Below are 26693 nucleotides of genomic sequence, written 5' to 3' on the forward strand. Positions count from 1 at the left end.
TTAGAGAACCTGGGAACTGGGGAACTCATCTTGAAATTCTTTATTCCAGCAGCATTTCACAGCGACCTCGGGCAATAGCAATGTAACCTTGCTTTAAGAGGAAGATTGTTTTATTAACCATGCCTTTGGCTGTCCTGCCAGAAATTGCACTCTGAAAGTGAGCAGGTTTCCCACTGCATCAGCGAATTGGATGGGAAACCCGCCCAATGCAATTCTAATGAGGGCTGGGTGTTAAATAACGCAGGTGAGTTTTGAACTTACGCTGCTACCCACCCACCCAAAAACCAGCCCGGAGTTAAAATCAGGGCCTATATTATCATCAGCTCTTCTTCCCCTTTCCCAATTAGATTCCAGTCTTGAAACTCAGAACCAATGGTCTTTTATTCTTTATATAATTGTCTCATAAAGCCATTCTAACTGGAATCTGGTGAACAAAATTTCCAGACCAGGCACTACTCATTGGTTGATTCTTGGCTCATTTTTAACTTGTAGTGGTTCTTGCTTTTTCATAAATTGTTGCTATTTGCACAACTAAATGACATAGAGATAATAATATGAATGTATTTGTTTATTCTTAAGGCACGGTAACATAGATGACATCTACCTGACTGTTCAGCTTACTGACTGCTCTATGGAGAAGACCTTCTTCCTTTCCTTCCTCGAGGCAGGTTATCAAAAAGTCCACATCATGGCCAATCTCTTTACCTCTGTAATAACAAAAAGACCAAACTAAGAGCTGTGAGAAATTGAGTTATATCATTTTAACATAAATAATCTTAGATAATGAATGCATAATCTTCTTCTTATGCAGTCCCCCGGAGTCAAGGATGACTTGCTTCCACATTAAAATGAGTTTGAAGGTGACTGATGAGACCAATGCGTGATCTACAGTCTCTGTCACAGGTGGGACAGATGGTGTTTGGAGGGACGGGTGGATGGGGTGCTTCATTTGTCATATGCTCCTTGCACTTCTTATGCTTGGCTTCCGCATACTTCCAGCAAAGAGACTCGAAGTGCTCGGCGCCTTCTTGGATGCTGTGACGTAGCTCAGAGTAGAGTGCTTGTTTTTGCAGTCTAGCATCAGACATGCAGACAATATGGTCCGCCCACCAGAGCTTGTCGAGCGTGGTCAATGCCTCGATGCTGGGGATGTTGACCTGAGAGAGAACGTTGACGTTGGTGTACCTATCCTGCCAATGAATTTGTAAGATTTTGTGGAGGCAGAGTTGTTGGAACCTCTCCAGTGCTTTGAGATGCCGACTGTGCATAATTCATGTCTCTGAAGCATATTGGAGGGCGGGTATCACTACTGACTAGGCAGTAGTCCTCAGGAAGCTGAAGGCTGCGCTGGCATACTGAAAGCGGTGTTGGACTTCATCATCAATGTCTGCCGTTGCTGATAGTAGGCTCCCAAGGTATGGGAAGTGGTCCACATTGTCCAAGGTCTCATCGCGGATCGTGATAACCAGGTAGCATTACTGTGTGGCGGGGGCAGGTTGGTAGAGGACCTTTGTCTTATGGATGTTTAATGTGAGGCCCAGGCTCTCATACGCTTCAGTAATGGTGTCAACGATGGTTTGGAGTTCAGGCTCCGAGTGTGCACAAACGTAAGCGTCATCTGCATATTGTAATTCAATGAAAAGGTTGGAGCAACCTTGGATGTGGATTGGAGGCATCAGAGGTTGAACAATTTCCCACTTGTCCTGTAGATTAACTCCACTCCAGCGGGGAGCTTGTTTAAGGCGAGATGAAGCATTGCAGCGAGGAAGATTGAGAAGAGCATTGGTGCGATGACACAGCCTTGCTTGACCCTACTCTGCACTTGCATTGGGTCTATGGTGAATCCGTTGGTAAGGATCACGGCTTGCATGTCAGCGTGAAGCAGGCGTAGGAAGGTGACGAATTTTTGAGGACAGCCAAATTTGAGAAGGACTCTCTATAATCCCTTGCCGTTGACAGAGTCGAAGGCCTTAGTGAGGTCAAAGAAAGCCATGTTGCTGCTGCTCCCTACATGCATAATAAAATAGTCTTAAATAATCATGGATATTAATTCTGGTCCCTATTAGGCTGAAATTCTTCCTATTCAGGAGGCTGAAATGTAATTCCTTTCTGAAATGATAATCACATTTTATAACTATCCATGAGTGGGTCACTAAATGGAAAGCTTTATGGTACTGAAACACAGGAATGGGGAGAAGAATTAATTAGCATAAAGACCTATCCCACCCCATTAAATCTCCCTATGTTGGCCAACGCAGAGCTGCATTAACAATTATGGACAAGTTCTGAGATGTAACCATTCAATTTTCTTAGCTTTAGGACTCAATGGAGGACATACAAAGCAGAGTATTTATGTAGCACAACATTACTATTTGAACCCACGTTTTCTAATGCATAAACAACAAATGGAGCAACATTAAATTCACAACTCAGAAGAATGAAGGAAGAGATACTATGGCATTGCTGAAACAGTGAAAAATTGTGGAACAAAACTGCAAGGAAAGATTCAGTCTTTCATTGAAACTGAATGCAGTCTAAACATTACAGCTGATGTGAGATGAGTAATATTACTTGCCATGAATCTGATTCTGTTATCTCTTTAAACATCAGCAACATACCAAAGATTAACAAGCTGTGCTGCCTGCTTTTCCATAAGCTATGTCACAACTCTGAAATGATTAAATAATAGAATGCTGCACACTTCAATGTTTCGGACTACCCAAAATTGATAAGGACAGCATTATCAAAAGAGAAACAAAATCAATAACATCACATCCACAACATCGTGTCCCCAGCTCGGCAATATATTTACAACCAAATGGCAAGGCAGAGAATGCAGTTTCTCCGAATTGGTTGTAAATACATTGGCGAGTTGGGGACATGATTCACATTCTCTATTTTTCCAAGACTTTGAAATTAACTTAATTTATTTGGACTGTCGGTTGAATGGATGGGAATTGAAACCACCCATCTGCTATTATTTAACTCTTATTTTTCCAATTGATAAGCCTGTAAATGTATGCATTGAATTACAAAGTTACAAAGTATTATGAAGTATTTACAGCATAGAAACAGGATATTCACCCAACAGGTCCATGCGGGTGTTTATGCGCTACACCTTTTCCCACCCTTCTTCAGCTAACCGCATCAACATATCTTTCTATTCCTTTCTCCCTCATGTGTTTATCTAGCTTCCCCTTAAATGCATCTATGCTATTCACCTTAACTACTCCTACTTCCACATTCTTATATTGTACACTGACTAAAATCTCTTGAGTGAATGATTTTGACCATTGCAAGCGACTGGGACACCCAGCTCACCCAATTTCAAACTGGAATCATCGTTGTACGCCAGAGACCAAAAAATAAACTCAACAAGAACACAATATCCAGCCACCCTTACAAAATGAGTTTGCCTTCATGAAGTTTTTGAAAAAATAGACAAACATATATTGAAATCAAAAACTAATGGAAAACAATGGGGATAAAATTCTTCTTGGGTGGTAAATGAACTTTGCACCTCTTCATGCCAGTGAGGAAGAATGAGGTAGGATGCCAGATTCATGTGATTTTACTAGGACTGCCTCTGTAATTTTAACATTCTCTGCCACTTGATTGCGAGCTGGGGACATGATTCATACTGTTGTGCAAACTGTTAGAATCCCCTCTCGTTAAGTAGTAGAATACCACAGCATGCAAAATGAGCTTTCACATTAGCTATGACTCTGTCCCTTTTCAAAAAAAAATCAGACCAACTATTTCAAAGAATTCAGAGTAACAGTGAGTTTCTTTCATCCATTTCAAATAGTTAACACTTATTTTTCTCCCAGGGCCTTTCTGGTATTTGTTGGTTAATAAGTGGTTCCTTTTGCTGTTTGGCTTGAAACTGCTGGCATACATCATGTCTAAATGAATATGTCTGCATGTCCTTGTTCATCAGAAGCCAGTAAATCACATCTCCAGCTCTCCTTAGACAATCTTGCATTCCGATGTATCTCGAGTGAACTCAGTACTTCATTTCTTCCCTCACCCAGAGTGGTATATAATCACTCGATTGCCCTTGAGCATTAGTCCATCTTGTATGCCAAGTTCCTCTCCAATATTAAAATGCACAGCTATCTGGAGTGGCACATCTTCTCATGTCAGAGTATCATTTGCTAATTGTGATTTCAGATCTTCATATATTGCATTAGCTTGCTTACTCTAGGTCAATTCATCCTCAGATAGGTGTAAATATAAATATTGCAGCACTTTAATGGTCTTGATGTCAATCTCTGTATCAGTAGCCATGACTTTCTCATTGTCAACCTTTCTATCTTTTAAGATCAAACCACTCTGGTCAAACTATCAGTAGGAAACATTTCCTTGCCTCTCTTGCACATAACATAAAATTCATCCTTTTGACCTTTTGGGTGAACAACAAGGATTTTTTTTTCAAAATGGCTTCCAGTTTGTGATCGTGGTCCTATTCATCTGTACTGTAGTTTAAAATGTCATCTGTAAACCACCTGTATTTTCCAAATGGTGTTGGAAGAGCAGCCAGGAGACTTTCTTTATCTAATGCAACCTGCCAAAACCCATTATTTGCATTCACAGCTACGAATATTTTTGTTTTTGCTAGTTAAGCAGGACATCACTTATGGTTCACAAATTGTGTACTGATTATGTTTAAGGGTTTTGTTAGTGGGTTTGCATCAATACACAAGAGCACTTTATCAGCCCCCTTCACTACCAGTACCATTGGGACACTGATTGGTGCAAGAACTATCACCAAGCTTATTAATGTCTGTCCTGACAAGTTCTTTTACAGCTCAAAGTAGCTTTATGGCTGACAACTGCGGCTTAATTAGATTCCGGACATAACAGAAATTTCACAGAGCTTTATTTTTCTATAGGTTTTCTATGGTTCTTCAATTTCCTTAAGAGACTGAAAGGAAATTGGGCAGAGACTGTGATGCTTATTTGAAGGAGAGAGCTTGATGTGTGGAATATGTTTTGCTTGTTCCATACATTGTTACATATGCTGTTTTATTGAACAACATAAAGCACAACCAACTACCCTGTACATAATACACAATAACTATAGACTTAATAACACAGTGAAAATACACCATTATATTGCCTTATAAACATGAACTGAAAAAATGGACCAATCACACCAAATAATTATTAGCAAAATTTCTACTCAGAAATGTTATAAAACACAAAACAGACTGAAAAGCCAGCGAACACCTTATACAAGCACCCAATGACAAATCATACAGATATCAGGACACAGGAGTGCATAGAGCATAAGCAAAAAAAGACTTTGAAGTTATTATATTCGGCTCTTGATGTGGCAAAAGCACACTCAATGAAAAACAGCACAATCACAAATTAGAGATGCTAATTCATATCAAACCTAAAAACCCTACTTCTACTTTCCACCCACATGGAATACAAAAAAAAAATCAATAATAAATCAATGCATTAGCTTTACACCTGTTTTTTTTACCAATCTGCGGATTGCAACAGCAGCTATTTATAACTACAACACAAACCCAATAGTAACAAAGAAGGAAACAAATAATTTATATGATAAATAATTTCAGGGAAGATAATCCATAACCTGCCAGCACATTATAACTTATGAAAATAAATACATCACTAACTTTTCTTCCTTTAACAAAGAAACAAAAATAAACAGAAAAATTGTCCAAAAATCAGATCTTCCTTTTTGAAGAGGTATTCCACAGTATATCAAATACTTACAATTGCCAGCAACAGGACAGGGGAATTCTAAATTACAGCCTCAGGGTCTAGGCCTCTTCTGCTTGACAAACACCACACGTACCACAAGAACTTATTGCAAACTTATTAATAAAAATTCGATCTACCTGTGTCCACATTCATTCACACTATTTCAACTACTGTCAGTTATCCATTATATAAAACAGTTCATCATACAGTTCCTGGTGTGATAAGAAATGTATACAGCTAATGTTGTCTAATGGACAAACTTCTGCTGGTTATGTGGTTGATTTTATGCAAATAAAATGGGACATGGACTACATTTTTGTTCAATACATTGTTAATATTTTTCTTCTCCATTTATTTCATTCCTTCTCTCCAGGATATTAAAGACCCAACTGGGTCAATTCTGTTTGAATCAATGGCAGCTGGGAAGCCGATAGTCAAATTGAAATCCCAGAGAAGCATCCAGCTAGTTTAAAATCTACCTTACAGCCTTCATCGAGTTCAACAATTTCAGACCATAACCTCTGCCCGTAATTGGCTCTCTTCTCTCCTTTTTTTAAAGCAACCCCCCCTCCCCCCCACCTCCCTCCCGATCTTATGTAATTTTTTTCTCTCTGTTTCTCATGGCAGCTGGTAATTATTCTGCCATTCACACTCTATCTAAACTAATCTTTTTCTAACTTCTGCCATTCTGTCTTCCACTCATCTCAGACCTTCCCTTTTGTTCTTTCTTCCCCTCCTCCTTTCAGTGCTCCTTAAGAATCTGTTAATTTCAAAAATTTGCCGGTTCTAACGAAGGGTCATCGACCTGAAACGTTATCTCTGTTTTTCTCTCCACAGACGCTGCCTAACCCACTGAGATTTCCAGCATTTTCTGTTTTTATTATAGTTTAAAATCTCAATGAGGCAGCAAGACAGTTTGACGTTTCTGGAAGAAATGAGGAATACTGTATGTGTTGAAAAGTTATCTACAAAGGTTCATCTCAGTTCTCAGAGTTGCAATCTTTTTATTATTTTGTCTAGTAGAAGAGTTATTTGCAAGGTTGTCCACTGTAAATATATAACTGTATTACAGCACTGTTTCTTTTGTGCTTGTTCATCATTGTAAAATAAATTGATCATTTAAGCCCAAAACGGGGTCTGATGTTATGCTCTATTAACTTCAAGGACCAAAGTGGGATCTTATAAAGGCATAAATTCAATACTAAAAGCAATTACCAGACAAGTTTGCTGTCAGTATCCCAGGCACATCACTGAAAGCTGAACTAAATCTCACAGCAAGGTTAGACACTTCTGAATGTAAAGGGAGTTGGGACACCCATGAGAGCTGAATAAGCTAGGGTAAGGAGGGAAATGACTCAGATTTCATGGGTCCTGCTATGAGAAAAAGGATGTTTGATTAACATCACATCTGTGTGCAAGCTCTGAGGTCATTCTCCAAGATGTGACATGACAGAATCTTAGTTTGGTCCATTGGCCTCTATGCTGCAACATCAGAGAAGCTTTTTCCTCATTATGGGGATCAGTGGAGAATGTGGAGTTTCACTGGAGTCTGCGGTCATGTCCCTCTTCCTTGCAGTGGCATCCCATTATGTATTGGTGCCTCCTGCTTATCAGAAGCACAGACTGCAGTCCTGGAGGACAGGCTCGGGAGAGCCCTGTATTCCAGCTTTCTGACACCTGGGGCCCAGTTATAGTAGACACTGTCTCAGGGTTTTCAGGATCTGATGAGAGCCATTAGATTTGCTATCCCAGTGATCATTAGCATTCCGAAAGAGCCCAATGCCAGTGGTATGTCTGGCGGCTACTGAAAGAGCTCATAGGAGGTAGTGCCACGTTGCCCAGGCAGCACGCAAGAGATGAAGCCCACATATGTTCCTTCTAAGCTCTCCTGAGATGATGCCACCTCAGTCCCAAGAGGATCTTGTATCAGAGCAGCAGCCAATTACCTCTCATAACACTGGCCCTCAGATGACACCCAGAGGCAACACCAGAATAGATATTTGAAAAGCAAGTCTCAGCAGCTGGGGAAACACGGTGATATGAAATGGGTTAAATAACTATAATGCTGCATTTTGATTTGAATTAATTACTCAGTGAGATCATGAGCACCCATTAGTTGATCTGTCATTTTTGTTAATGGAGGCCAGAAAGACTGATGGTCATGTATGAAATGTTTGGAGTTGGCTGGAAAGTTGGGGAGATGTGCCGAATGTTGTTAAGTGTACCACTTTAATCTGAGGTCTAATTATAGTGTCAGTTGTGGTTCAGTGCGTAGCACAATCATCTCTGAGTCAGAAGGCTGTGGGTTCAAGACTCACTCCAGAGACTTAAGCACTCTCTGGTGGATGTAAAAGATACCATGCACTATTTTGCAGAAGAGCAGGGGAGTTATCCCTGGTGTCCTGGTCAATATTTATCCCTCAATCAATATAACAAAAACAGATTATTTGGTCATTATCACATTGCTGTTTGTGGAAGCTTGCTGTGCACAAATTAGCTGCTGCATTTCCCACATTACAGCAGTGATTACACTCCAAAAGTACTTCATTAGCTGTAAAGCACTTTGAAATGTCCAATGGTCATGAAAGGCGCTGTATAAATGTAAATCTTTCTTGCTTCCTTCTTTGTGAGGAAAATGTTCTAATAATGTTCTCTCTACAAAGGTCTCTGGTAGCTCACATGGAAGAATCCTCTGAGAACTGATCCACCTGACACCTCCAGGTTCCTCAGCAACCTCAGCATGGGGCCCACCTCCTCCTGCCATTCCATGTCCAGTCCTTTTTGAATCGTTAGGTTGTGAAGGGCACAACAAGCAATCACAATGAAAGAGACCCATTTAGAATCAGACTGCAGTGCCCCAGGTAATTTAGGCAGTGAAGTCTTGCCTTCAGATGCCTATAGTTCTCTTCATGACCAGTCTGATGGATGCATAGGGGTTGTTTTAGCAGTGTTCCGCTGGTGAATTTGGCAATCCAAATGGGATAATGAGGTATGGAAGCAAAAGTTACTCCTTGTCTTGCAGAAGCCATCCTGACTTCACTATCTTCCCTGAATAGAGCTGGGAGACTTGAGTTTCTCATGGCGAATATATTGGCTGGAAGTTTGGGTGCAGTGTCGCAAATGTTTCAATTATCTCATTAGATCAGGAAACGTGAGCACAAAACCACACCCAACTTATCCTGCTATGCCTCTCATCACATCCCCATCATTCTGCCTTCCCAACCTTATTCCTGCACATCCTTACTCATACCAACATACCTTGCACATCCAACCATCCCTCTCTCTCTCTCTACATTATCACATCACCATCTTATTAGCCACCCCTCACACTGAGCCTCATCCTAATGCAATCATACCAACTAACAGCAGGCAAGGAGGCCACTTGGCATTGTCACCCCACTCCATCATAGCCTCCCTCTGAAGATGTAACTCATCCATTCCTTACACTCATTGCATCACTCGTACTCAATCTTTCCCTCTTTGCAGGAAAAGAAATCCCACAATAAGAGGGAGAGAGAGAGAACTAGAGGTGGGCCTCCACCACTTGCAACCCTCACAACAGCAGAGAAGGCTGCGTTGGAAGTATCGGGAGTGTCCAATCAGCTGGAAGTGGGAGATGGAGAGAGGGGGACATCTCAGCAACCTGGTAACAGAATTACATATCATATAGCTACATGGCATACATCAGTCACTCATATAGGGACTGATGTCATCAGCCACTAAATGGTCATCATGTGCATAATGGTATCTATCCATTCTTCATATGGCATGCAAACTCATCTCTTTTCTCTCTGACAGGTTCATCAAGAGTCCTCCCCTCTACTGTCCAGGTGGAAGAACAAGACGAATCTTCAGAGGAGCTTCCAGCCTCAGAGGACGCATCGTCACCAGACATGTGCGCACCCAGCATCAATGCAGAGACGCATACCTCGGTGGGTCCAACATGAGATAGACTAGTGTTGTCACCGAGTTCATCACAAGTCACAAGTGAGCAAGAGCAGATAGTGGAGACCGGCACAGCAGTGGAGACTCCTCGCCAGAGGGCGCATGACACACCCTGCTCTGCTCAGCCTCATGCAGATGCTGAGCCTCAGGGGCCATCCAGAAAGAGGGCGACCCTGGAGGTGCAGCAAGAAGTGCAGGAGGCCCAGACAGGTTTTGAGTGCGATGTCTGCAAATATTCAGAGAATGAAGGAGTCCATCTCCAACATAAGCACCACCATGTCGCAGGTGATGGTGACTGTAGGCTTTTCCATGTATAGGATGGCCACCTACATGGAGCAGCTAATGCGCCACTCACAGTTGCACATGGTCTCTATAGAAAATAGATGGCTATCTATGGAGAGTAGATGGCAGAGGCTCATAAACCTCCTCTCTACAAGGGATGTCAGCGTGGACGAGGATCCTCATGGCCCCACTGATGTGCAGCAAGATGCTCTTCAGCCCATGAGAGGGATGGTGGTGAGAGGATGGAGGGAAGTGTGAGCTCCCACTTCTGTCTGTTGCCACCACCACCGCCCCCACCCTTAGTCAGAGCCCCAGATGCCTTCTCAGATCACGAAGGCTGAGCCTGCCCCTGTACAGTCGCAGGAAGAGCAGACTTTGGCGGGGCCATCACAGGCTCCAAAACCCCAAGGACATCCGTAAGAGTGTCTAAACAGTCGCAGCAGGGAAATGAGCAGGCTCCTGAAGCCATGCAGAAGAGAAAGATGACAAACAAGTGGATTCACAAGGGTAGCCACTTGGGAGTTTTAATCAATGTTAATGGCAAGTTTCCGTTAATGGATTGTCAACCATTAAAATCTTTATTTTCACCACTTTCCTGTCTTGAACACATTTGCGTGCACCTTTGGAAGTGGCTTAGTGAGTTGGAGTGAATGGTGAGACATAACGGTACCTCCAGCAATGGTGGTCAGTGTGAAAGGAATGGCTTGGTTATTGTCGGGGGGCTTTACGATATTGCTGTGGAGTGGTGCCAACATGGTGCAGCATGTGGCAACCGTATGCATGTACTGTGTAAAGTTTAGTAAATCTGGAAATGATGAGGCCACCCCTGGCCTCCCAGGCAGCAATGTGCTCGGGTGCTGATGCCATGTGTCCCGTGCAGCATCAGGTGGAGAAAAAATAAAAGGATGACTTGCAGTTATATATCGCCTTTCACAACCACTGAACGTCTCAAATTGCTGTATACCCAATAAAGTACTTTTTGAAGTGTAGTCACTGTTGTAATGTAGGAAACGTGGCAGCCAATTTGCGCACAGCATGCTCCCACAATGTGATAATGACTAGAAAATCTGTTTTTGTTATGTCGTATGAGGGATACATATTGGCCAGAACACCGGGGATAACTTCCCTGGTCTTCTTCGAAATAGTGCCATGGGATCTTTTACGTCCACTTGAGAGAGCAGACGGGGCCTTGGTTTAACGTCTCATCCAAAAGACGGCACCTCCGGCAGTGCAGCACTCCCTCAGCATTGCACTGGAGTGTCAGCCTAGATTGGTTGGTGGTGTTGTTGGTGCTGCTGGTGTGCCTGGTGCTGCTGGTGATGGGGCCCATCGTGGTCAGATTCTCAGGACCAAGGTGAGTATAAATGGCAACCATACTGATGGAATAGATCTTTGGTCAAGTAGAGTTGACAGAACCAATCTGTCAACAGTGAGAGAGGTTCTTTCAATGAGGTGACACTGGATGGAGACTTTGCTGGAAACACTTGCAGCCTGCAGAAAGTTAAGTCTGTGCTGGCACTGCAGTCAGCAACAGCCTCTGCCTCAGGAGAGTGATCTGTTGTAAGCTCGGGGCTTTTATAGGACCTTTCATGCTATCAAGTAATCAGCTGGATTAATGGCCACTCAACTCCCACCTTAGGCAAACATGGTTTCTGAGCTGCGTGAATCCTGCGGCCATGCAAGGAAATTTGAAAAGTCGGGGGAAAAAGGCTCTTAAGGGTCTGACAAAAAGCTGATAATGATTTGAATTAGGTCACCCTCCTCTGCCGGCCGAGTCACTGCCACACCTGCAAACGCACCTGAGGGAAAGGTGCATGGGGGCGGGATCCCGACCCACTCCAACATTTTTCAAATTTCTCACCCGATTGCGCCCACATGGAGCCCAGAAAATTCCAGCCATTGTGAAAACTCCCTGCAAATTTGGCATCGATACACACAATTTGTTGCAGCTGGTCCACATTATTTGAACATAAAGGGATTAGAAACCAAATTTTAATTTGATTTTACGTTTTAAAGTTTAATTTGTTTTCATTGCCAGTGCTTTTAGTGTCCCCCTCCCCTTTTATAGGGGGCACTGGAAAAATTTGATTTTAGCGGCCCAAAAAAAAACCAAAAAAAGGAAAAAAAGGAAAAAAAAAAAAAGGGGCCTTGAAAATGTCTGCTGTGTCACCCAGGCGGGTGGCATGGTTTTAATGTTTATGTTTATTTTCAGGTAAACTCAAAAGAGTTAAAGGGATTAGACCCTTTCTATTCAGGAAATTCAATGTATCCAAAGTAGGAGACCACAATCCAATGTGGTGTCTTCTGTTGCCTCCTGAACTTTGAGAAAACTTGCACCATCATCATCATCATAGGCAGTCCCTCGCACCGAGGATGACTTGCTGCCATGTCAAAAAGTTCACAGGTGTTTCAATGATCGACCTAAAATTCCAGGTCCGAACTAAATCTTGAAGGGTGGAATATGCCTGTGCTTGGATTTTTTTAACGTGTGATGACCGTTGCACACCAGCCACCACACGGGCTTGACAGAGCTAGGTCTTGGTCCAGTAGCAAGGATTAACCAAGACACCTAGTGCGCACACATATCGCAGTGTGAGATGGCCCATGCTGCCCCTGGGCCCTCACCTCTGCTGGGTCCCATACTCTCGCCTCTCCTGGGCCTCGATCACGTCCCTCTACAATCTCTCATTGCAACTTCGCCCGACCTCGCCGCTCCTTCAGTACCTGCCCACGCTCCAATCAGCGACCTGGATCTTGCTGACGTCACTCTTCACTGCCGTTGCTCTCCTGCTCCAGCACGTGCTGCTCCCTGGAGTGGTAGGCCGCCACACTGCTCCTTCCACTGCCCGGCCTGCTCCGATGGTGCTCGCAGGCCAGGGGCTGCTCAGACTGCTGGGCTAGGCCACCATGGTGCTCCTTCCGATGCCCGGCCTGCTCCAATGGTGCTCACAGGCCAGGGGCCGCTCAGACTGCTGGGCTAGGCCGCCACACTGCTCCTTCCACTGTCCGGCCTGCTCCGATGGTGCTCGCAGGCCAGGGGCTGCTCAGACTGCTGGGCTAGGCCACCATGGTGCTCCTTCCGCTGCCCGGCCTGCTCCGATGGTGCTCGCAGGCCAGGGGCCGCTCAGACTGCTGGGCTAGGCCGCCATGCTGCTCCCTGTGTGCACTGTAAAGGGCCGTTGAATTTTAAAGATAATAAAGCTGAATAAGCCTGTCATGCTGTTGCCAAGGAGTTGCCAACATGAAATACCCAGCTCCCTGAAAGATGCTATTGGTGACCTGGCGCATGCAGAGCTGGACAGCGGATGCTACATGGATTGCTCATTGTAGCTTGAAAGGTGCACGTGGTATGAATTTTGAGAGGTGCTGACTTTGACAGCCATTGACAGAGCTGTTGTGTTACTTGATTGGGGCTACGGGTAAAGTTCACGTTTAGCTGCGCGATCTGAATCTCCCGTTCAGGCCGCTTGCCGGTTTCTCAATGGAAAAACAATGCAAGCAGGGAAGTTTGAATGGGCTGCTCAGCACCTTAAAGGGGCCATGCACCCAAGAAAAATTACAGGGACCATTGACTGTGGATCAACATGAAGAAGGTGACATAGTTCATCCAGGGCTTCCCTCGTAAAACAAAGTCACCAAAGTCGGAGCTCCTCACTCAGTTCTTCATAAGATCTGCGGGGCCTGTATACTCATGGGAGAGTATAACAGGTTAGCCTAATTCTTCTTTGTGCACAGTGTACAATCCTGGTCTCCATATTTCAAAAGGATACAGAGGCACTGGAGAATGTGCAAAAAAGATTTACAAGGGCGATATCAGAAATGTGAGGTTATAGCTAGCAGAAAAAGATGAACATGATTTGGCTCATTTCTCTCGAAAAAGAAGGCTGAGGGTTGACCTAATAGAGATCTTTAAAGTTATGAAGGGGTTTGATAGGGTAGATGTAGAGAAGATATTACCACTTGTGGGGGAGTCAAAAACTAGGGGCCATAAATATAAGATAGTCACCACTATATCCAATAAGGAATTCAAGAGAAACCTCTTTACCCAGAGAGTGGTTATAATGTGGAACTCGCTACCACATGGAGTGGTTGAGGCGAATAGCATAGATGCATTTAAGGGGAAGCTAGATAAGTACATGAAGGAGAGGGGAGTACAAGATTATGCTGATAGATTTAGATGAAGTAGGATGGGGTGAGAGCCATGTAGAGCATAAATACATAGTTGGATGAGTTGGGCCAAATGGCCTGTTTCTGTACTGTAGATTCTATGTAATTCTTTGATGCTATCCAAATCTCCTTTGCTCCCTTTTGTTTACTTTCCTTCAAAATAACAAAAAGGTTTAAATGTGGCATCATCAGATCCAACCGTTTAATCCTTGACTCCTGTACACAAGTTGCTGATCTGTTAGAGTAGAAACCTGAACATTTATGAGCTTGATGAATCCTAGAATCAAGATTGCCTGTATCTGTTCTCTAAGGAAATTGAAGTTGCCAAAGAGTGCAACTCAGAGGTTAGGGGCCCGAAATTGATGCACTCACCGCCCACTGCTGCCAACATTCCTCCTCGGGTTCCGCCCAGTGCCCGTTTCGATTTGGTCTGGAGCGGGCGGGAGGGGAGAGCTGCCGGGAACCGCCTGCTGATATCAGCGGACAACCGAGTGGGGTAAGTGGACTCCCGAACACCGAGATGCCAGATTGGTGTGGGCGGGAGTCAATGGGAATCGGCGCCAGAACGGGGGTGGACCGCTGCGAGGAGGCTGGTCTGTCCTCGATGGGAGGTATGAGGAACTGAAAAAAAAGGTGAGTAAACATTGTTGTATTTTTTTCTTTACAGTGACTTACCTGGATGGGGGTCCCCTGAAGGTGTTCCAATGTGTTTTTAATGCTTTTTCTTTGCAAGTCTTCGACCCTCTGTGGGCCCGACTCCATCCTCGGCGGCACTTGGGCGGCAAGTGCCTTTGTCGCCGATATTGGGTGCTCCGCCGGCTGCCACCCAGATTGGCAGCATAAGTCCCTCATTTGCTACCCTTTGAAGGACCTTTTTGACGAAAACCCCGCCCAAAGTACCGTCAAATACTTCAACGGCCATCGGCGGTCCATTGGGCAGCACTTGGGTTGGCGGGGCCCTTCACCAAATTCGGGCCCTAGATCCCGAGGCCTCGAAAGCAGCAGTGTGAGTATCTATGAGAGGTACTTCTAAAGTCCCTATGTAAGAATAAAAGTGTTTATTAATGATAAAATTGATTCTATAAAATGTTAAAAGTGTAGATTATATTAAAAGTTTGAAGAGACAAAATGTCCATTACCCCTGATTAACTTTGAGACCCATCCTGTGCAGAAAAAGCCCATACAGGGTGCCCCAATGTCTACATCGATGGGTCCTCATATCACATTGAGGGATCCACCAGGTATGCTGTGGTATTGCCAGAAAGAACCATCCAGCAAAGATGCAACAGATAGTCTTCACAATATGCAGAAATTGCCACATTTCAAACCACTGTGAAGGAAAGCTCAGGTAGACCCGTGAATATTTTGTCAGATAGTGCCTATGCTACAAACACCATGCTCTGCTTTCCCCTATACCACAAAAATGACTATCGTATGGTAGACGGTAAGGCCCTAGTCCATGGGCCCTGGTTACACCTGCTCTGGTCATACCTTAAACAGTGATCTTAGCCCTGCTTCATAGGAAAGGTAGCAGCCAAAGGGGTCCACATAGTGAGGGAAATTCCAGAGTAGCCAAGGACGCTCTGATTGATGGGGAGATAGAGGATGTAGTAGTTGAGCCCTGCAGTGCTGTTAGCAAGGCCTCTCCAACAGATCACCTAGCTTTAAAATCCCTGCAGCAGCAATACTGGCCATATGCTGTTGTAAGCGCCTGGCACAAGGAAGACAGACCCCTTCCTCAACCAACAGCCTGGGCTCCCAATACCATACTAGCCATTGCAGCTGACTCAGATGAGCAGTTGCTGATGTTCAAAAGAAAGCTAAACGCCTGCCCGGTGGTGTGTATTCCACCAGAGGTGGGTCAGGAACTGCAGGAAATACCCACCTGCAGGAATTGTTGGGGATAAAACACAAATTACATATTGCTCACCACCCCCAGTCATCCGGAGGGGTCAAAAGGGGGAACAGGACTCTCAAATTAATGTTAAAAAAATTGCGCGAGGACCACCCCATTCAATGGGCTAACATGCTGCCAATGTGCTTAATGGCAATGAGGTCCACACCTCATAGAACAACAGGGGTCTCCCCATATCAGGCCATGACGGGGAGGCTCATGAGAACACCAGGCCAGCTAACACTAACAGGGATGAGTCTCCTGACAATGAAAACATATAGTTCCAAGTGGCTGGAACAAGTGGTAGATCACACTGATCAGATGACTCAATTTGTAGCCACGAAATTGGGGAAGTCAAAAAAACAAATTAAAAGGTACTTTGATAAGAAAGTACGTCCCTTTGAATATCAGTTGGGAGACTCAGTAATGATTCCAAACTTTAGGAAAAAGAAGCTGCCTCTGAGCCCAGGTGGTGGGGATCGCATAAGATTGAACACCGCGGTTTATTTGATTCAGTTACCGGGGAAAAAGGGCGTTAAGTACAAGAAATGGTTTCACATTTGATGTGTCCTTACTACACAGTATAAATGCACACGAGGCCCATGCTTGAGAGGTCAGTCTGTGACCTGTCCTTTATTCCTTAGCACTCAAGTGATGAAGGTGGGTGGAGCTTCCCCTTTTATACCTGAAGGCCCAGGTTAGGAGTGTCTCCCACCTAGTGGTCAGTGTTCTCACGGTGTACAAATTAGGTCAGTTTATACATGGGTTACAATGCTGGTTGAATACATGACATCACCTCCCCCCCCCCTCAAAGTCTTATTGGGATCACAGGTTGAGTCTCTCTGGTGGTTTACGCTCCCTTGTAGAGTGCCTGAGTTGGGGCTCCGGTTGTTGGGCGCTGGCCTGAGTGTCTGCTTTTTGCAGTTCCTCAGGCCTGTTCGGACTGCCCACAGTGACTGGGCTCTCCTCCACTTGGTTCCAGTGTTCGGTCACCTGTGGTGGAGTGAACTCTATATCGTGTTCTTCCTCTGCTTCTTCTATGGGGTTGCTGAACCTCCTTTTTGTTTGATCCACATGTTTGCGGCAGATTTGTCCATGGGTAAGTTTAACTACCAGAATCCTATTTCCCTCTTTGGCAACCACAGTGCCTGCGAGCCATTTGGGCCCTGCAGCGTAGTTGAGGACAAAAACAGGATAATTTACATCAATACATCGCGCCCTCGCATTCCTGTCATGGTAGTGATATTGTGACTGGCGCCTGCTCTCGACAATTTCTTTCATGGTGGGGTGTATAAGGGATAATCAGGTTTTAAGCGTCCTTTTCATTAGTAGCTCTGTGGGTGGAACCCCTGTGAGCGAGTGTGGTCGGGATCTATAGGCCAACAGGAGGTGTGATAAGCGGGTTTGTAGGGAACCCCCTTGGAATCTGAGCATCCCCTGTTTGATTATCTGCACTGTTCGTTCTGCCTGGCCGTTTGAGGCCGGCTTGAACGGTGCCGTTCTAACATGGTTAATTCCATTGCCTGCCATAAAGTCCTGGAATTCAGTGCTTGTGAAGCACGGGCCATTGTCGCTGACCAAGATGTCCGGTAGACCGTGGGCGGCGAACATTGCCCGTAGACTTTCTACCGTGGCAGAGGATGTGCTTGAATTTAAAATGTCACACTCGATCCATTTGGAGTAGGCATCTACTACAACCAAAAACATTTTCCCCATGAAAGGACCTGCATAGTCCACATGGATGCGTGACCAAGGCTTGGCGGGCCATGGCCAGGGGCTAAGGGGGGCTTCCTTGGGCGCATGGCCCAGCTGGGCACACGTGTTGCACCTGCGAACACAAAGTTCCAGATCTGCGTCTATCCCTGGCCACCAAACGTGTGACCTGGCAATTGCCTTCATCGTGACAATGCCCGGGTGCCCATTGTGGAGTTCTCTGATGAACACCTCTCTGCGCATCTGGGGCATGACTACGCGGTTTCCCCAGAGTAGGCAATCGGCCTGAATCGAGAGTTCATCCTTGCGCCTGTGAAATGGTTTAAATTTCTCAGGGCATGCCCTGCACGTGGCTGCCCAGTCCCCATTCAGGACACATTTCTTGACTAGAGACAATAGCGGGTCTCTATTTGTCCAGACTTTAATCTGACGGGCTGTCACGGGTGAGCCTTCGCTTCCGAAAGCTTCAACAGCCATGACCATCTCAGCACCATGCTCGGTAGCCCCCTCAGTGGTGGCTAGTGGGAGCCTGCTGAGTGCATCGGCGCAGTTTTCGGTGCCCGGTCTGTGCCGAATTGTGTAGTCATAGGCAGCTAACGTGAGTGCCCACCTCTGTATGCGGGCCGATGCATTTGCATTTATGGCCTTGGTGTCGGCCAAAAGGGACGTTAGGGATTTGTGATCTGTCTCCAGCTCAAATTTCCTGCCAAACAGGTACTGGTGCATTTTCTTTACCGCATATACACATGCGAGCGCCTCCTTTTCTACCATCCCGTAGCCCCTTTCTGCCTGGGACAGACTCCTGGAGCCATAAGCTACCGGCTGTAACTGACCCTTGGCATTGACATGCTGCAACACACACCCGACACCATAGGACGACGCATCGCACGTTAACACAAGTTTCTTACATGGGTCATATAGCATTAACAGATTGTTGGAACATAACAAATTGCGTGCTCTATTAAAAGCCCTTTCCTGGCTGTCCCCCCAGACCCATTCGCGACCTTTGCGTTGGAGCACGTGTAGCGGCTCTAGCAGCATGCTCAATTTGGGAAGAAAGTTACCAAAATAGTTCAGGAGCCCCAGGAACAAACGCAGCTCCGTCGTGTTACGGGGTCTGGGTGCTCTCTGGATCGCTTCCGTCTTAGATGCAGTAGGGCCGATCCCGTCTGCTGCTACCCTCATCCCCAGGAATTCTACCTCTGGAGCTAGGAAGACGCACTTCGCCTTTTTCAGTCGCAGACCTACCCAGTCCAGTCTGCGTAGCACCTCCTCCAGGTTGTGGAGGTGTTCTTCAGTATCGTAACCTGTAATGAGGATGTCGTCCTGAAAAACTACCGTCCCTGGAATCGACTTGAGGAGGCTTTCCATATTTCGTTGGAAGATCGCGGCGGCCGAGCGAATCCCGAACGGACATCTGTTGTACTCAAACAACCCCTTGTGTGTCGTGCTGGTGGTCAGCTTCTTCGACTCACTCGCCAGCTCCTGGGTCATGTAAGCTGAGGTCAGGTCCAATTTTGAAAAAAGTTTGCCACCGGATAGCGTCGCAAAGAGGTCCTCCGCTCTTGGTAGTGGGTACTAGTCTTGGAGTGACACCCGATTGATGGTGGCCTTGTAATCGCCACATATCCTGACCGACCCATCCACCTTGAGCACCGGCACAATCGGGCTCGCCCAGTCACTGAATTCGACTGGCGAGATGATGCCTTCCCTCAACAGGCGGTCCAATTCGCCTTCTATCTTTTCCCGCATCATGTACGGCACCGCTCTGGCCTTGTGGTGTACTGGTCTGGCGTCCGGGTTTATGTGAATCACTACCTTGGCCCCCATGAAAGTGCCAATGCCGGGTTGAAATAATGAGTCAAATTTGTCCAGGACCTGTGAGCATGATACTCGCTCCACAGAGGAAATTGCATTGACATCGCCCCATTTCCAGTTCATGACAGCAAGCCAACTCCTCCCCAGTAGTGCGGGACCGTCCCCTGGGACAATCCAGAGTGGCAACCTGTTCTCCGAATCTTTGTGGGTCACGACTACCATGGCGCTGCCTAGCACCGGAATGATCTGCTTTGTGTAAGTCCGTAGCTGTGCGTCAATCGGCGATAATTTTGGCCTCCTGGCCTTGGATGCCCAAAACTTTTCGAACTGTTTGATACCCATCAGGGACTGGCTGGCACCCGTGTCTAACTCCATTGATACTGGGATGCCATTGAGGAGCACTTTCATCATTATCGGTGGCGTCCTGGTGTACGAACTGTATACGTGCTCCACATGAACTCGCTGAACTTCAGCTTCCAGCGATTTCCCCCAGTATCCATTTCTGCAATTTCTGCAGGTATTTTGCTCATCTCTGCAAACTCCGGCTGAATGTATGCCTCCACGCCTCCAGCATGAGTTGCGGTTTGAAACAAAAGGTCCCTTGCCAGTCGATCGTCCCTGACTGCCCCTGTTATTGTCCTTGAGTGCACCATTAACAGGTGTTGATGGCCCCATTACTGGCCGCATTGTCCCTTGCAATGGCGTGAATTGCTGTTCAGCTTGCCATTGTCTCTGTCGAACTCCCCCTCTGGGTTCGACTACATGTTGGGGCATGCCTGACTGCCCTTGTCTGCCTGGAGAACTGTGTGCTGCTTTAACAATGTTGAATCTCTGTCCCAACCATTCCTTAACACAGTACCTCTCGTCTGTTCTGCTAGTGGCCATGCTCGCGTGGTTTAAATCCCAGTTTCTTGTCGCCATTGATACGTCCTTACTACACAGTATAAATGCACACGAGGCCCATGCTTGAGAGGTCAGTCTGTGACCTGTCCTTTATTCCTTAGCACTCAAGTGATGAAGGTGGGTGGAGCTTCCCCTTTTATACCTGAAGGTCCAGGTTAGGAGTGTCTCCCACCTAGTGGTCAGTGTTCTCACGGAGTGCAACTTAGGTCAGTTTATACATGGGTTACAATTCTGGTTGAATACATGACAACATTAATCAGTTAAAAACTGCCAAAGAGTAAATACTACACTGATCTTGTTTCCCACAGACCATGATATGGATCCTTATGATTATCGGGACAACACCAGCCACGACTGAAGCCGAAGGATGATGGAGAAGCGAGAGCTGCAGCATGACTTACGAACATCATCAATGTGCTTCGAGAAGCAATGGCACGCTGCAGATACGGGAAGGGGAGGGTCTCCGATGGAGATGTTATTTGTGACATTATTTGTGACGTATTCACAGAGCACAAGCGCACACAGCTTTCTAACATGGCAGGCAGCTCTCGGAAGTCTCCGAAGCCTGCTGCTTCTGTTTAATTATTAACTCTGCAGTTGCAGTACACAATACATCCATATCCATAGTGTAGAGCTACAAACATTACAAGCTTACAGACAGTACACTTCTCCCTCCTTAATGAAGAATTTATTATATCATACGTAACTTGCATGCTTATACATAACACAGGATATAGACTTATTTTTTCCATATTTACAAATTTAACTTAACCACTTGTTTTCTGTTTTGAAGAGGATACCTTCACTCTTGAACAGAACCTTCCAAACATGATGTCAAATTTACACTCATTCAAGGCTCATCCTGAGGAACGTTTTCCTCCACGGAATTTCCTTGATTTTCATTTGAACTCACTCTAACTTCAGACTGTTTGTTTTCCTGACTCGGACTCAGAGTTAAATTCTGCTTTTCTCTTGGATTTGTTTCCAGTATACTGAATGTAGGATTCGCTACTCGTGTATCAAAACTATCTAATGAGTCAGAAATAATTGAATCATTCCCAATTTCAACTCCTTTCATGTCCGTAGGTAAAATATGATCAATATGAACAAACCTAACCTGTCCATTATGAAATATGTGCGAGGACCACATATCTTCACCACTCTTCCTGGTAACCACTTTAACCATTTATGGTGATGGTTCTTCACTCTCACCTTCTGATTTAATTTCACACTTCTCTCTTTTACTTTACCTCTGTCATGATTCTCTTTGTCTTAATTGTGACTCTTCTACAGACTGTGCCAAATTTGGTTTAAACAACAAGAATCTGGTACGTTGCTGTCGTTTGAGAAACAACTCTGCTGGTATTCTACCAGTAGTTGTATGAGAAGTATTACGATACATTATTAGAAAATTAGCCAATTTGTGATCCAATGACAACTGGCGTTTCTTTGGATTTGGATCTAACATTTGTTTTATGAGGGCACATTTTACAATTTGTACAGTGCGCTCTGCTGCACCATTTGAAGCATGGTGGTACAATGGAACCTTGGTATGTTTCACCCCATTTTTGCTCGTGAACTGTGCAAATTCTTCATAAAAAAATTGTGGTCCATTATCCGAAACAATTTATTTTGGGAGGCCAAATGAAGAAAATAAACTTCGCAAAATGTCTAATGTTTTACTTGTTGTTATTTTCCACATTGGAAACACCTCAACCCACTTCGAATGGCTATCAATCACAATGAACAATTGTTGTCCTTCTAGCTCAGCAAAATCAATATTTGTCTTTGCCACACCCTGGGAGGCCATTTCCATGGCTGTAATGGTACTGATGATGGTTGCTTGCTCACCGATTGACATGTCGTACACTGACTCACAATATACTCCATATCTTCATCAAGACCTGGCCACCATAAGTAACTGCGTGCAAAACTCTTGGTCAATCACATTCCCAGGTGCTGGTCATGGAGGTCTCCTAATAATTTGAACCTGAATTTATTTGGTATAACCACTCTTGCACCTGACATGATACAATCTTTATCGACTGATAATTCATTCCTACAAATGAAGAATGGATCAGTTTCTTTGTCTGTTACCTGGTTTGGCCAGCCATTTGCAATATAATCATATACCTTTGACATCACTGGGTCACGTTCGGTTGCTCTACCAATCTTTTCAGCTGCGACTGGCAGTTCATCAATGTATGAAAAATAGAACACTTCTTCCCTATTGGGTGTAACGTGTGATGGGGCAGGCAATCTAGACATTGCATCAGCATTACTGTGATCAGCTGATCATCTGCATTCAATATCACATGTATATGCTGACAAAATCAAAGCCCATCTCTGCATTCGGGCTGCAGCTAATGTTGGAATTGGGGACTTCAGATGGAGGATTGCTGTTAGGGGCTTATGGTCCGTAACGATGGTAAACTTACGACTATACAAGTATTTGTGGAACTTCTTGACCCCAAAAATTAATACCAAAGCTTCCATTTCAATTTGCGCATAATTACTCTCACTGGCACTGAGTGCGTGAAGCAAAGGCAATTGGTCTCTCCTCCCCACTACGTGATATATGGGAGATCACTGCCCCAACTCCACATGGAGAGGCATCACATGCTAGCTTAATCTCCTTAGATATGTCATAGTGAACTAACATGGTGATCTCTACCAATTTGCTTTTACACTCTTTGACTGCTGTATCGCAATCTTTTGACCACTTCCAATGGACCTGTTTTTTCAATAGTTCATTCAATGGATGTAATACTGTAGCCAAATTTGGTAGGAACTTCCCATAATAGTTCAAAGGACCCAAGAATGAACGAAGTTCAGTGACATTCCTGGGAGTGGGTGCATTTCTGATTGCATCCAGCTTTCCCATGGTTGGATGTAAACCATCTTTGTCTACTCTGTACCCTAATTATTGCACTGAGTTTTGAAATAACTCACACTTATGAGCAGACACTCGTACTCTGTGCTTCTCTAGCCGTTTGAGAACTTAATTCAATATGTTATTATGAATTTGCCTATTTGGTGCTGAAATTAGTATATCATCCAAATTAGATACCACCCTCTTTAATACCTTGCAAAATCTGGTTCATCACCCCTTGGAATATGGCAGGGTCGGAAGACACTCCAAACGGTAGCCTATTAAATTGATTAAGGCCTAGATGAGTATTTGTAGTCAAGCATGACTAGGACTACTTATCTAGTTCAAGCTGTAAGTAGACATTCGTAAGATCCAGTTTTGAGAAAATCTGACCACCTGTCAGTGTTGTGAACAAATCTTCTATATTTGGCAATGTATTGGGGACATTACTCTCTAGAACCTGGTTTATGGTTACTTTATAATCTTACCTTACCATTGGATTTAGGTACAACAACAATGGGTGTAGCCCAATTACATCGATCTATCTTACAAGTAATGTTCTCAGTCTCTAGTCTTTTGTGTTCTGTCTCAACTTTCTCCTTGAATGCATATGGTACGGAACATGGCTTGCAGTAAGCCGATCTAGCATCCTTCTGTACCCTGACACTCACCTTGAAGCCTTGTATCGGACTGCCCGTTTCACAGAACACCTTCGGATAACTCTTGATAACATCATCCGTTGATGCAAATCTCGTTTCAACATGAAAAATCTCACTGAAATCTAGCTTCAGTGATCTCATCTTCTTAGTAAGACAGGCTTGTCTCCTTTCACTACTATTAGAGGCAAGTTCTGAAATTGATTCTTGTATTTCACCGGTACGGTGATACGACCTACCACAGGAATTTTCTCTCCTGAGTAGCCTCGCAGCTCCATCTTGGTTTTCTCCAATGGGAAATCACACAATTTGTCGAGGTATAGTGGCTTCAGTAGTACACTCACGGATGCACCCGTGTTGATTTCCATTGATATCTTGAATTCCGCAACATCTATGTGGATTTTGATACTTTTCGAATCGCTGTCCGTTAACTTCGGACTCCTGATGACGTGTAACTCTAACATCTCCTCGTCCTGTTGTTGTTCTTCCATGCTATGTAGTCTCTGGGGATTTCTACTCATAGCTTTGAATGCTGATTTACCCTTCAGTCGGCATGCCTTCGCAAGATACCCAGTCTTTCTGCAGAAGAAACACTTTGCCTTTACATATGGACAACTTTGAGCAATGTGTTGTCCCAGGCACCTATAGCACAACTTCGATTCTCTGTTAGAATTTCCAGTTTCTGAGACTTTGGGCCCCCACTTACTTTTACTTTGAACCTGCAGGCAATTTACCTCAGTTGACTGACGACTGTAATTATTATGAAATTCTCGGGAATATTGATCGGCCATGCCCATCGACCTTGTTGTCTGACAAGCAATCTCAAAAGTCAAGTCATCCGTCGTCAATAACTTTCTTCTGATCGCATCATTTTTCACCCCACAAACAAAACGGTCCCGCAATGCTCGGTTTTGAAAGTTTCCGAAATTACAGTGAATAGATAATGCTACAATGTAATCACTGATATAATCATCAGTCTTTAGATTTTGTATACCGAAACGATAGCTTTCAGTAATTTCTAACGGTTTGGGTTTATGATGCTGCTCCAGCTTCGTTAAAATCTCTTTAAGCATTGTGTCCTTTGGCTCATCAGGCACAAGCAGATTTATCAGTGTTTCATACAATTCAGGTCCAGCTGCAGATAAGAAGGTAGCTCACTTCCGTTCTAACACAGCCCGGTTCTGATCTGCATCTCTGGAACTTCGATTATGATATTTGCAGTGAAATACCTTTCTAGCCGGTCCACATACGCTTTAAAATGTTCCCGGTCGATTCTATATTCACCAAAATGTCCCATTACACCTGCGGGTGCTGCCATTTTGTCTCTGCAGACAGTGCTCGTTTTTTACCTCGGATTTTATAGCTTTTTCCAAAGACGGAGAAACTTCCAAAGTCTCTCTGTCAGCTGGCTGAATCCTTCACCAACAAAATTTCAGCTTTAAATCATCCGAAAAATCCCATCCTTGTCGTCAAATGCGATATATTCACAGAGCACAAGCATACACAGCTTTCTAACATGGCAGGCAGCTCTCGGAAGTTTCCGGAACCTGCTGCTTCTGTTTAATTATTAACTCTGTAGTTGCAGTACACAATATGTCCACATCCACAGTGTGGAGCTACAAACATTACAAGCTTACAGACATTACATTATTGTACTATAGTAAATCCCTTACGTGTGGGGACCGAGTCAGGCCATCCACTTTTCTCTCTCTCTCTCTCTAAGTTTAAAACCCATTGTACAGTGATCATCCACCTCACAGAAACATAAACAGCAGAGCTATCAGAACCCTCACAATGTTTATAATATGTTAACCCTGAGGAGATAAACTATATGAGGAGTCAATAAGGATATTTCCCCTTCAAGGTGGGGAGGCTGTAAGAATAAAAGTGTTTCGTAATAATAAAATTGATTCTGTATATATATATAAATGTTGAAAGTGTAAATTATACAAAAAGACAAGTTTGAAGAGACAAAATGGATACCTTCCCCAAGATCTTGTCTCCTGGCTGGGTAGAACTCAAGTTACAACAGAAGCATTGCTTTGAAATTCACCAAACTATAAAAGATGTTCATTGGAAAGCCATTAAACTAATCAAGGAATGGCACTGACCCTCCAGACAGACACATGTATGAGGAGAAGCCAATCTGGAACGGCCCTGGAAATAATACCCAAACCTGAGGCTTTCTGAGAAACTATGGCCTTAAGAGTAATAAAAACTCAAGCTAAAGATTGCTTTGTCTCTTTTTTAAGCACACAGCAAAAAGCAAGACCTTCCTTTACAGACAAAGGAGCAGGCCATGTGCTTTGCCAGTATATCTTTTAACCTTTTGTATTGTAACATCATTGTGTCTATTGTAATTAAGTGGAGTCCGCAGGAGCCTGTTGTGTTTGACAGGCTATTTGCATGTATGTGTTTAACAAACTTATTCCGAATTGTTTTAAAATAATTGGTCTTGCTATCAATTTAATGCCAGAGATTTAGAAATCTTACAACGGCCCTAGATCCCTAGGCCTCTATAGCAGCAGTATGAGTATGTATGAGAGGTACTTCTAAAGTCCCTATGACCTACATCCTTAAATCTTCCACTGCAGATGCCATTTGTGCTCCATGGCAGACTGCAGCATAAATTGCCTTTTTTCCATTACTGTGTAGACTGAGCTGGTAGACTTCTCCACACTTGGCCCCAGAGCTTAGATATTAA

General features: G+C 44.4%; 1 protein-coding gene across 1 annotated transcript in view; it reads right to left on the reverse strand.

The window, feature by feature from the left end:
• The window catches only part of dntt (deoxynucleotidyltransferase, terminal), a 492443-nt gene that overhangs the window by 243019 nt on the left and 222731 nt on the right, over positions 1-26693 (reverse strand). The window contains 1 exon segment of the mRNA XM_070875033.1: positions 605-707. Coding sequence (XP_070731134.1) covers positions 605-707 — 103 coding nt within the window.

Source organism: Pristiophorus japonicus, chromosome 3 (genome assembly GCF_044704955.1).
Source record: "Pristiophorus japonicus isolate sPriJap1 chromosome 3, sPriJap1.hap1, whole genome shotgun sequence".
NCBI classification, from domain to species: domain Eukaryota; kingdom Metazoa; phylum Chordata; class Chondrichthyes; family Pristiophoridae; genus Pristiophorus; species Pristiophorus japonicus.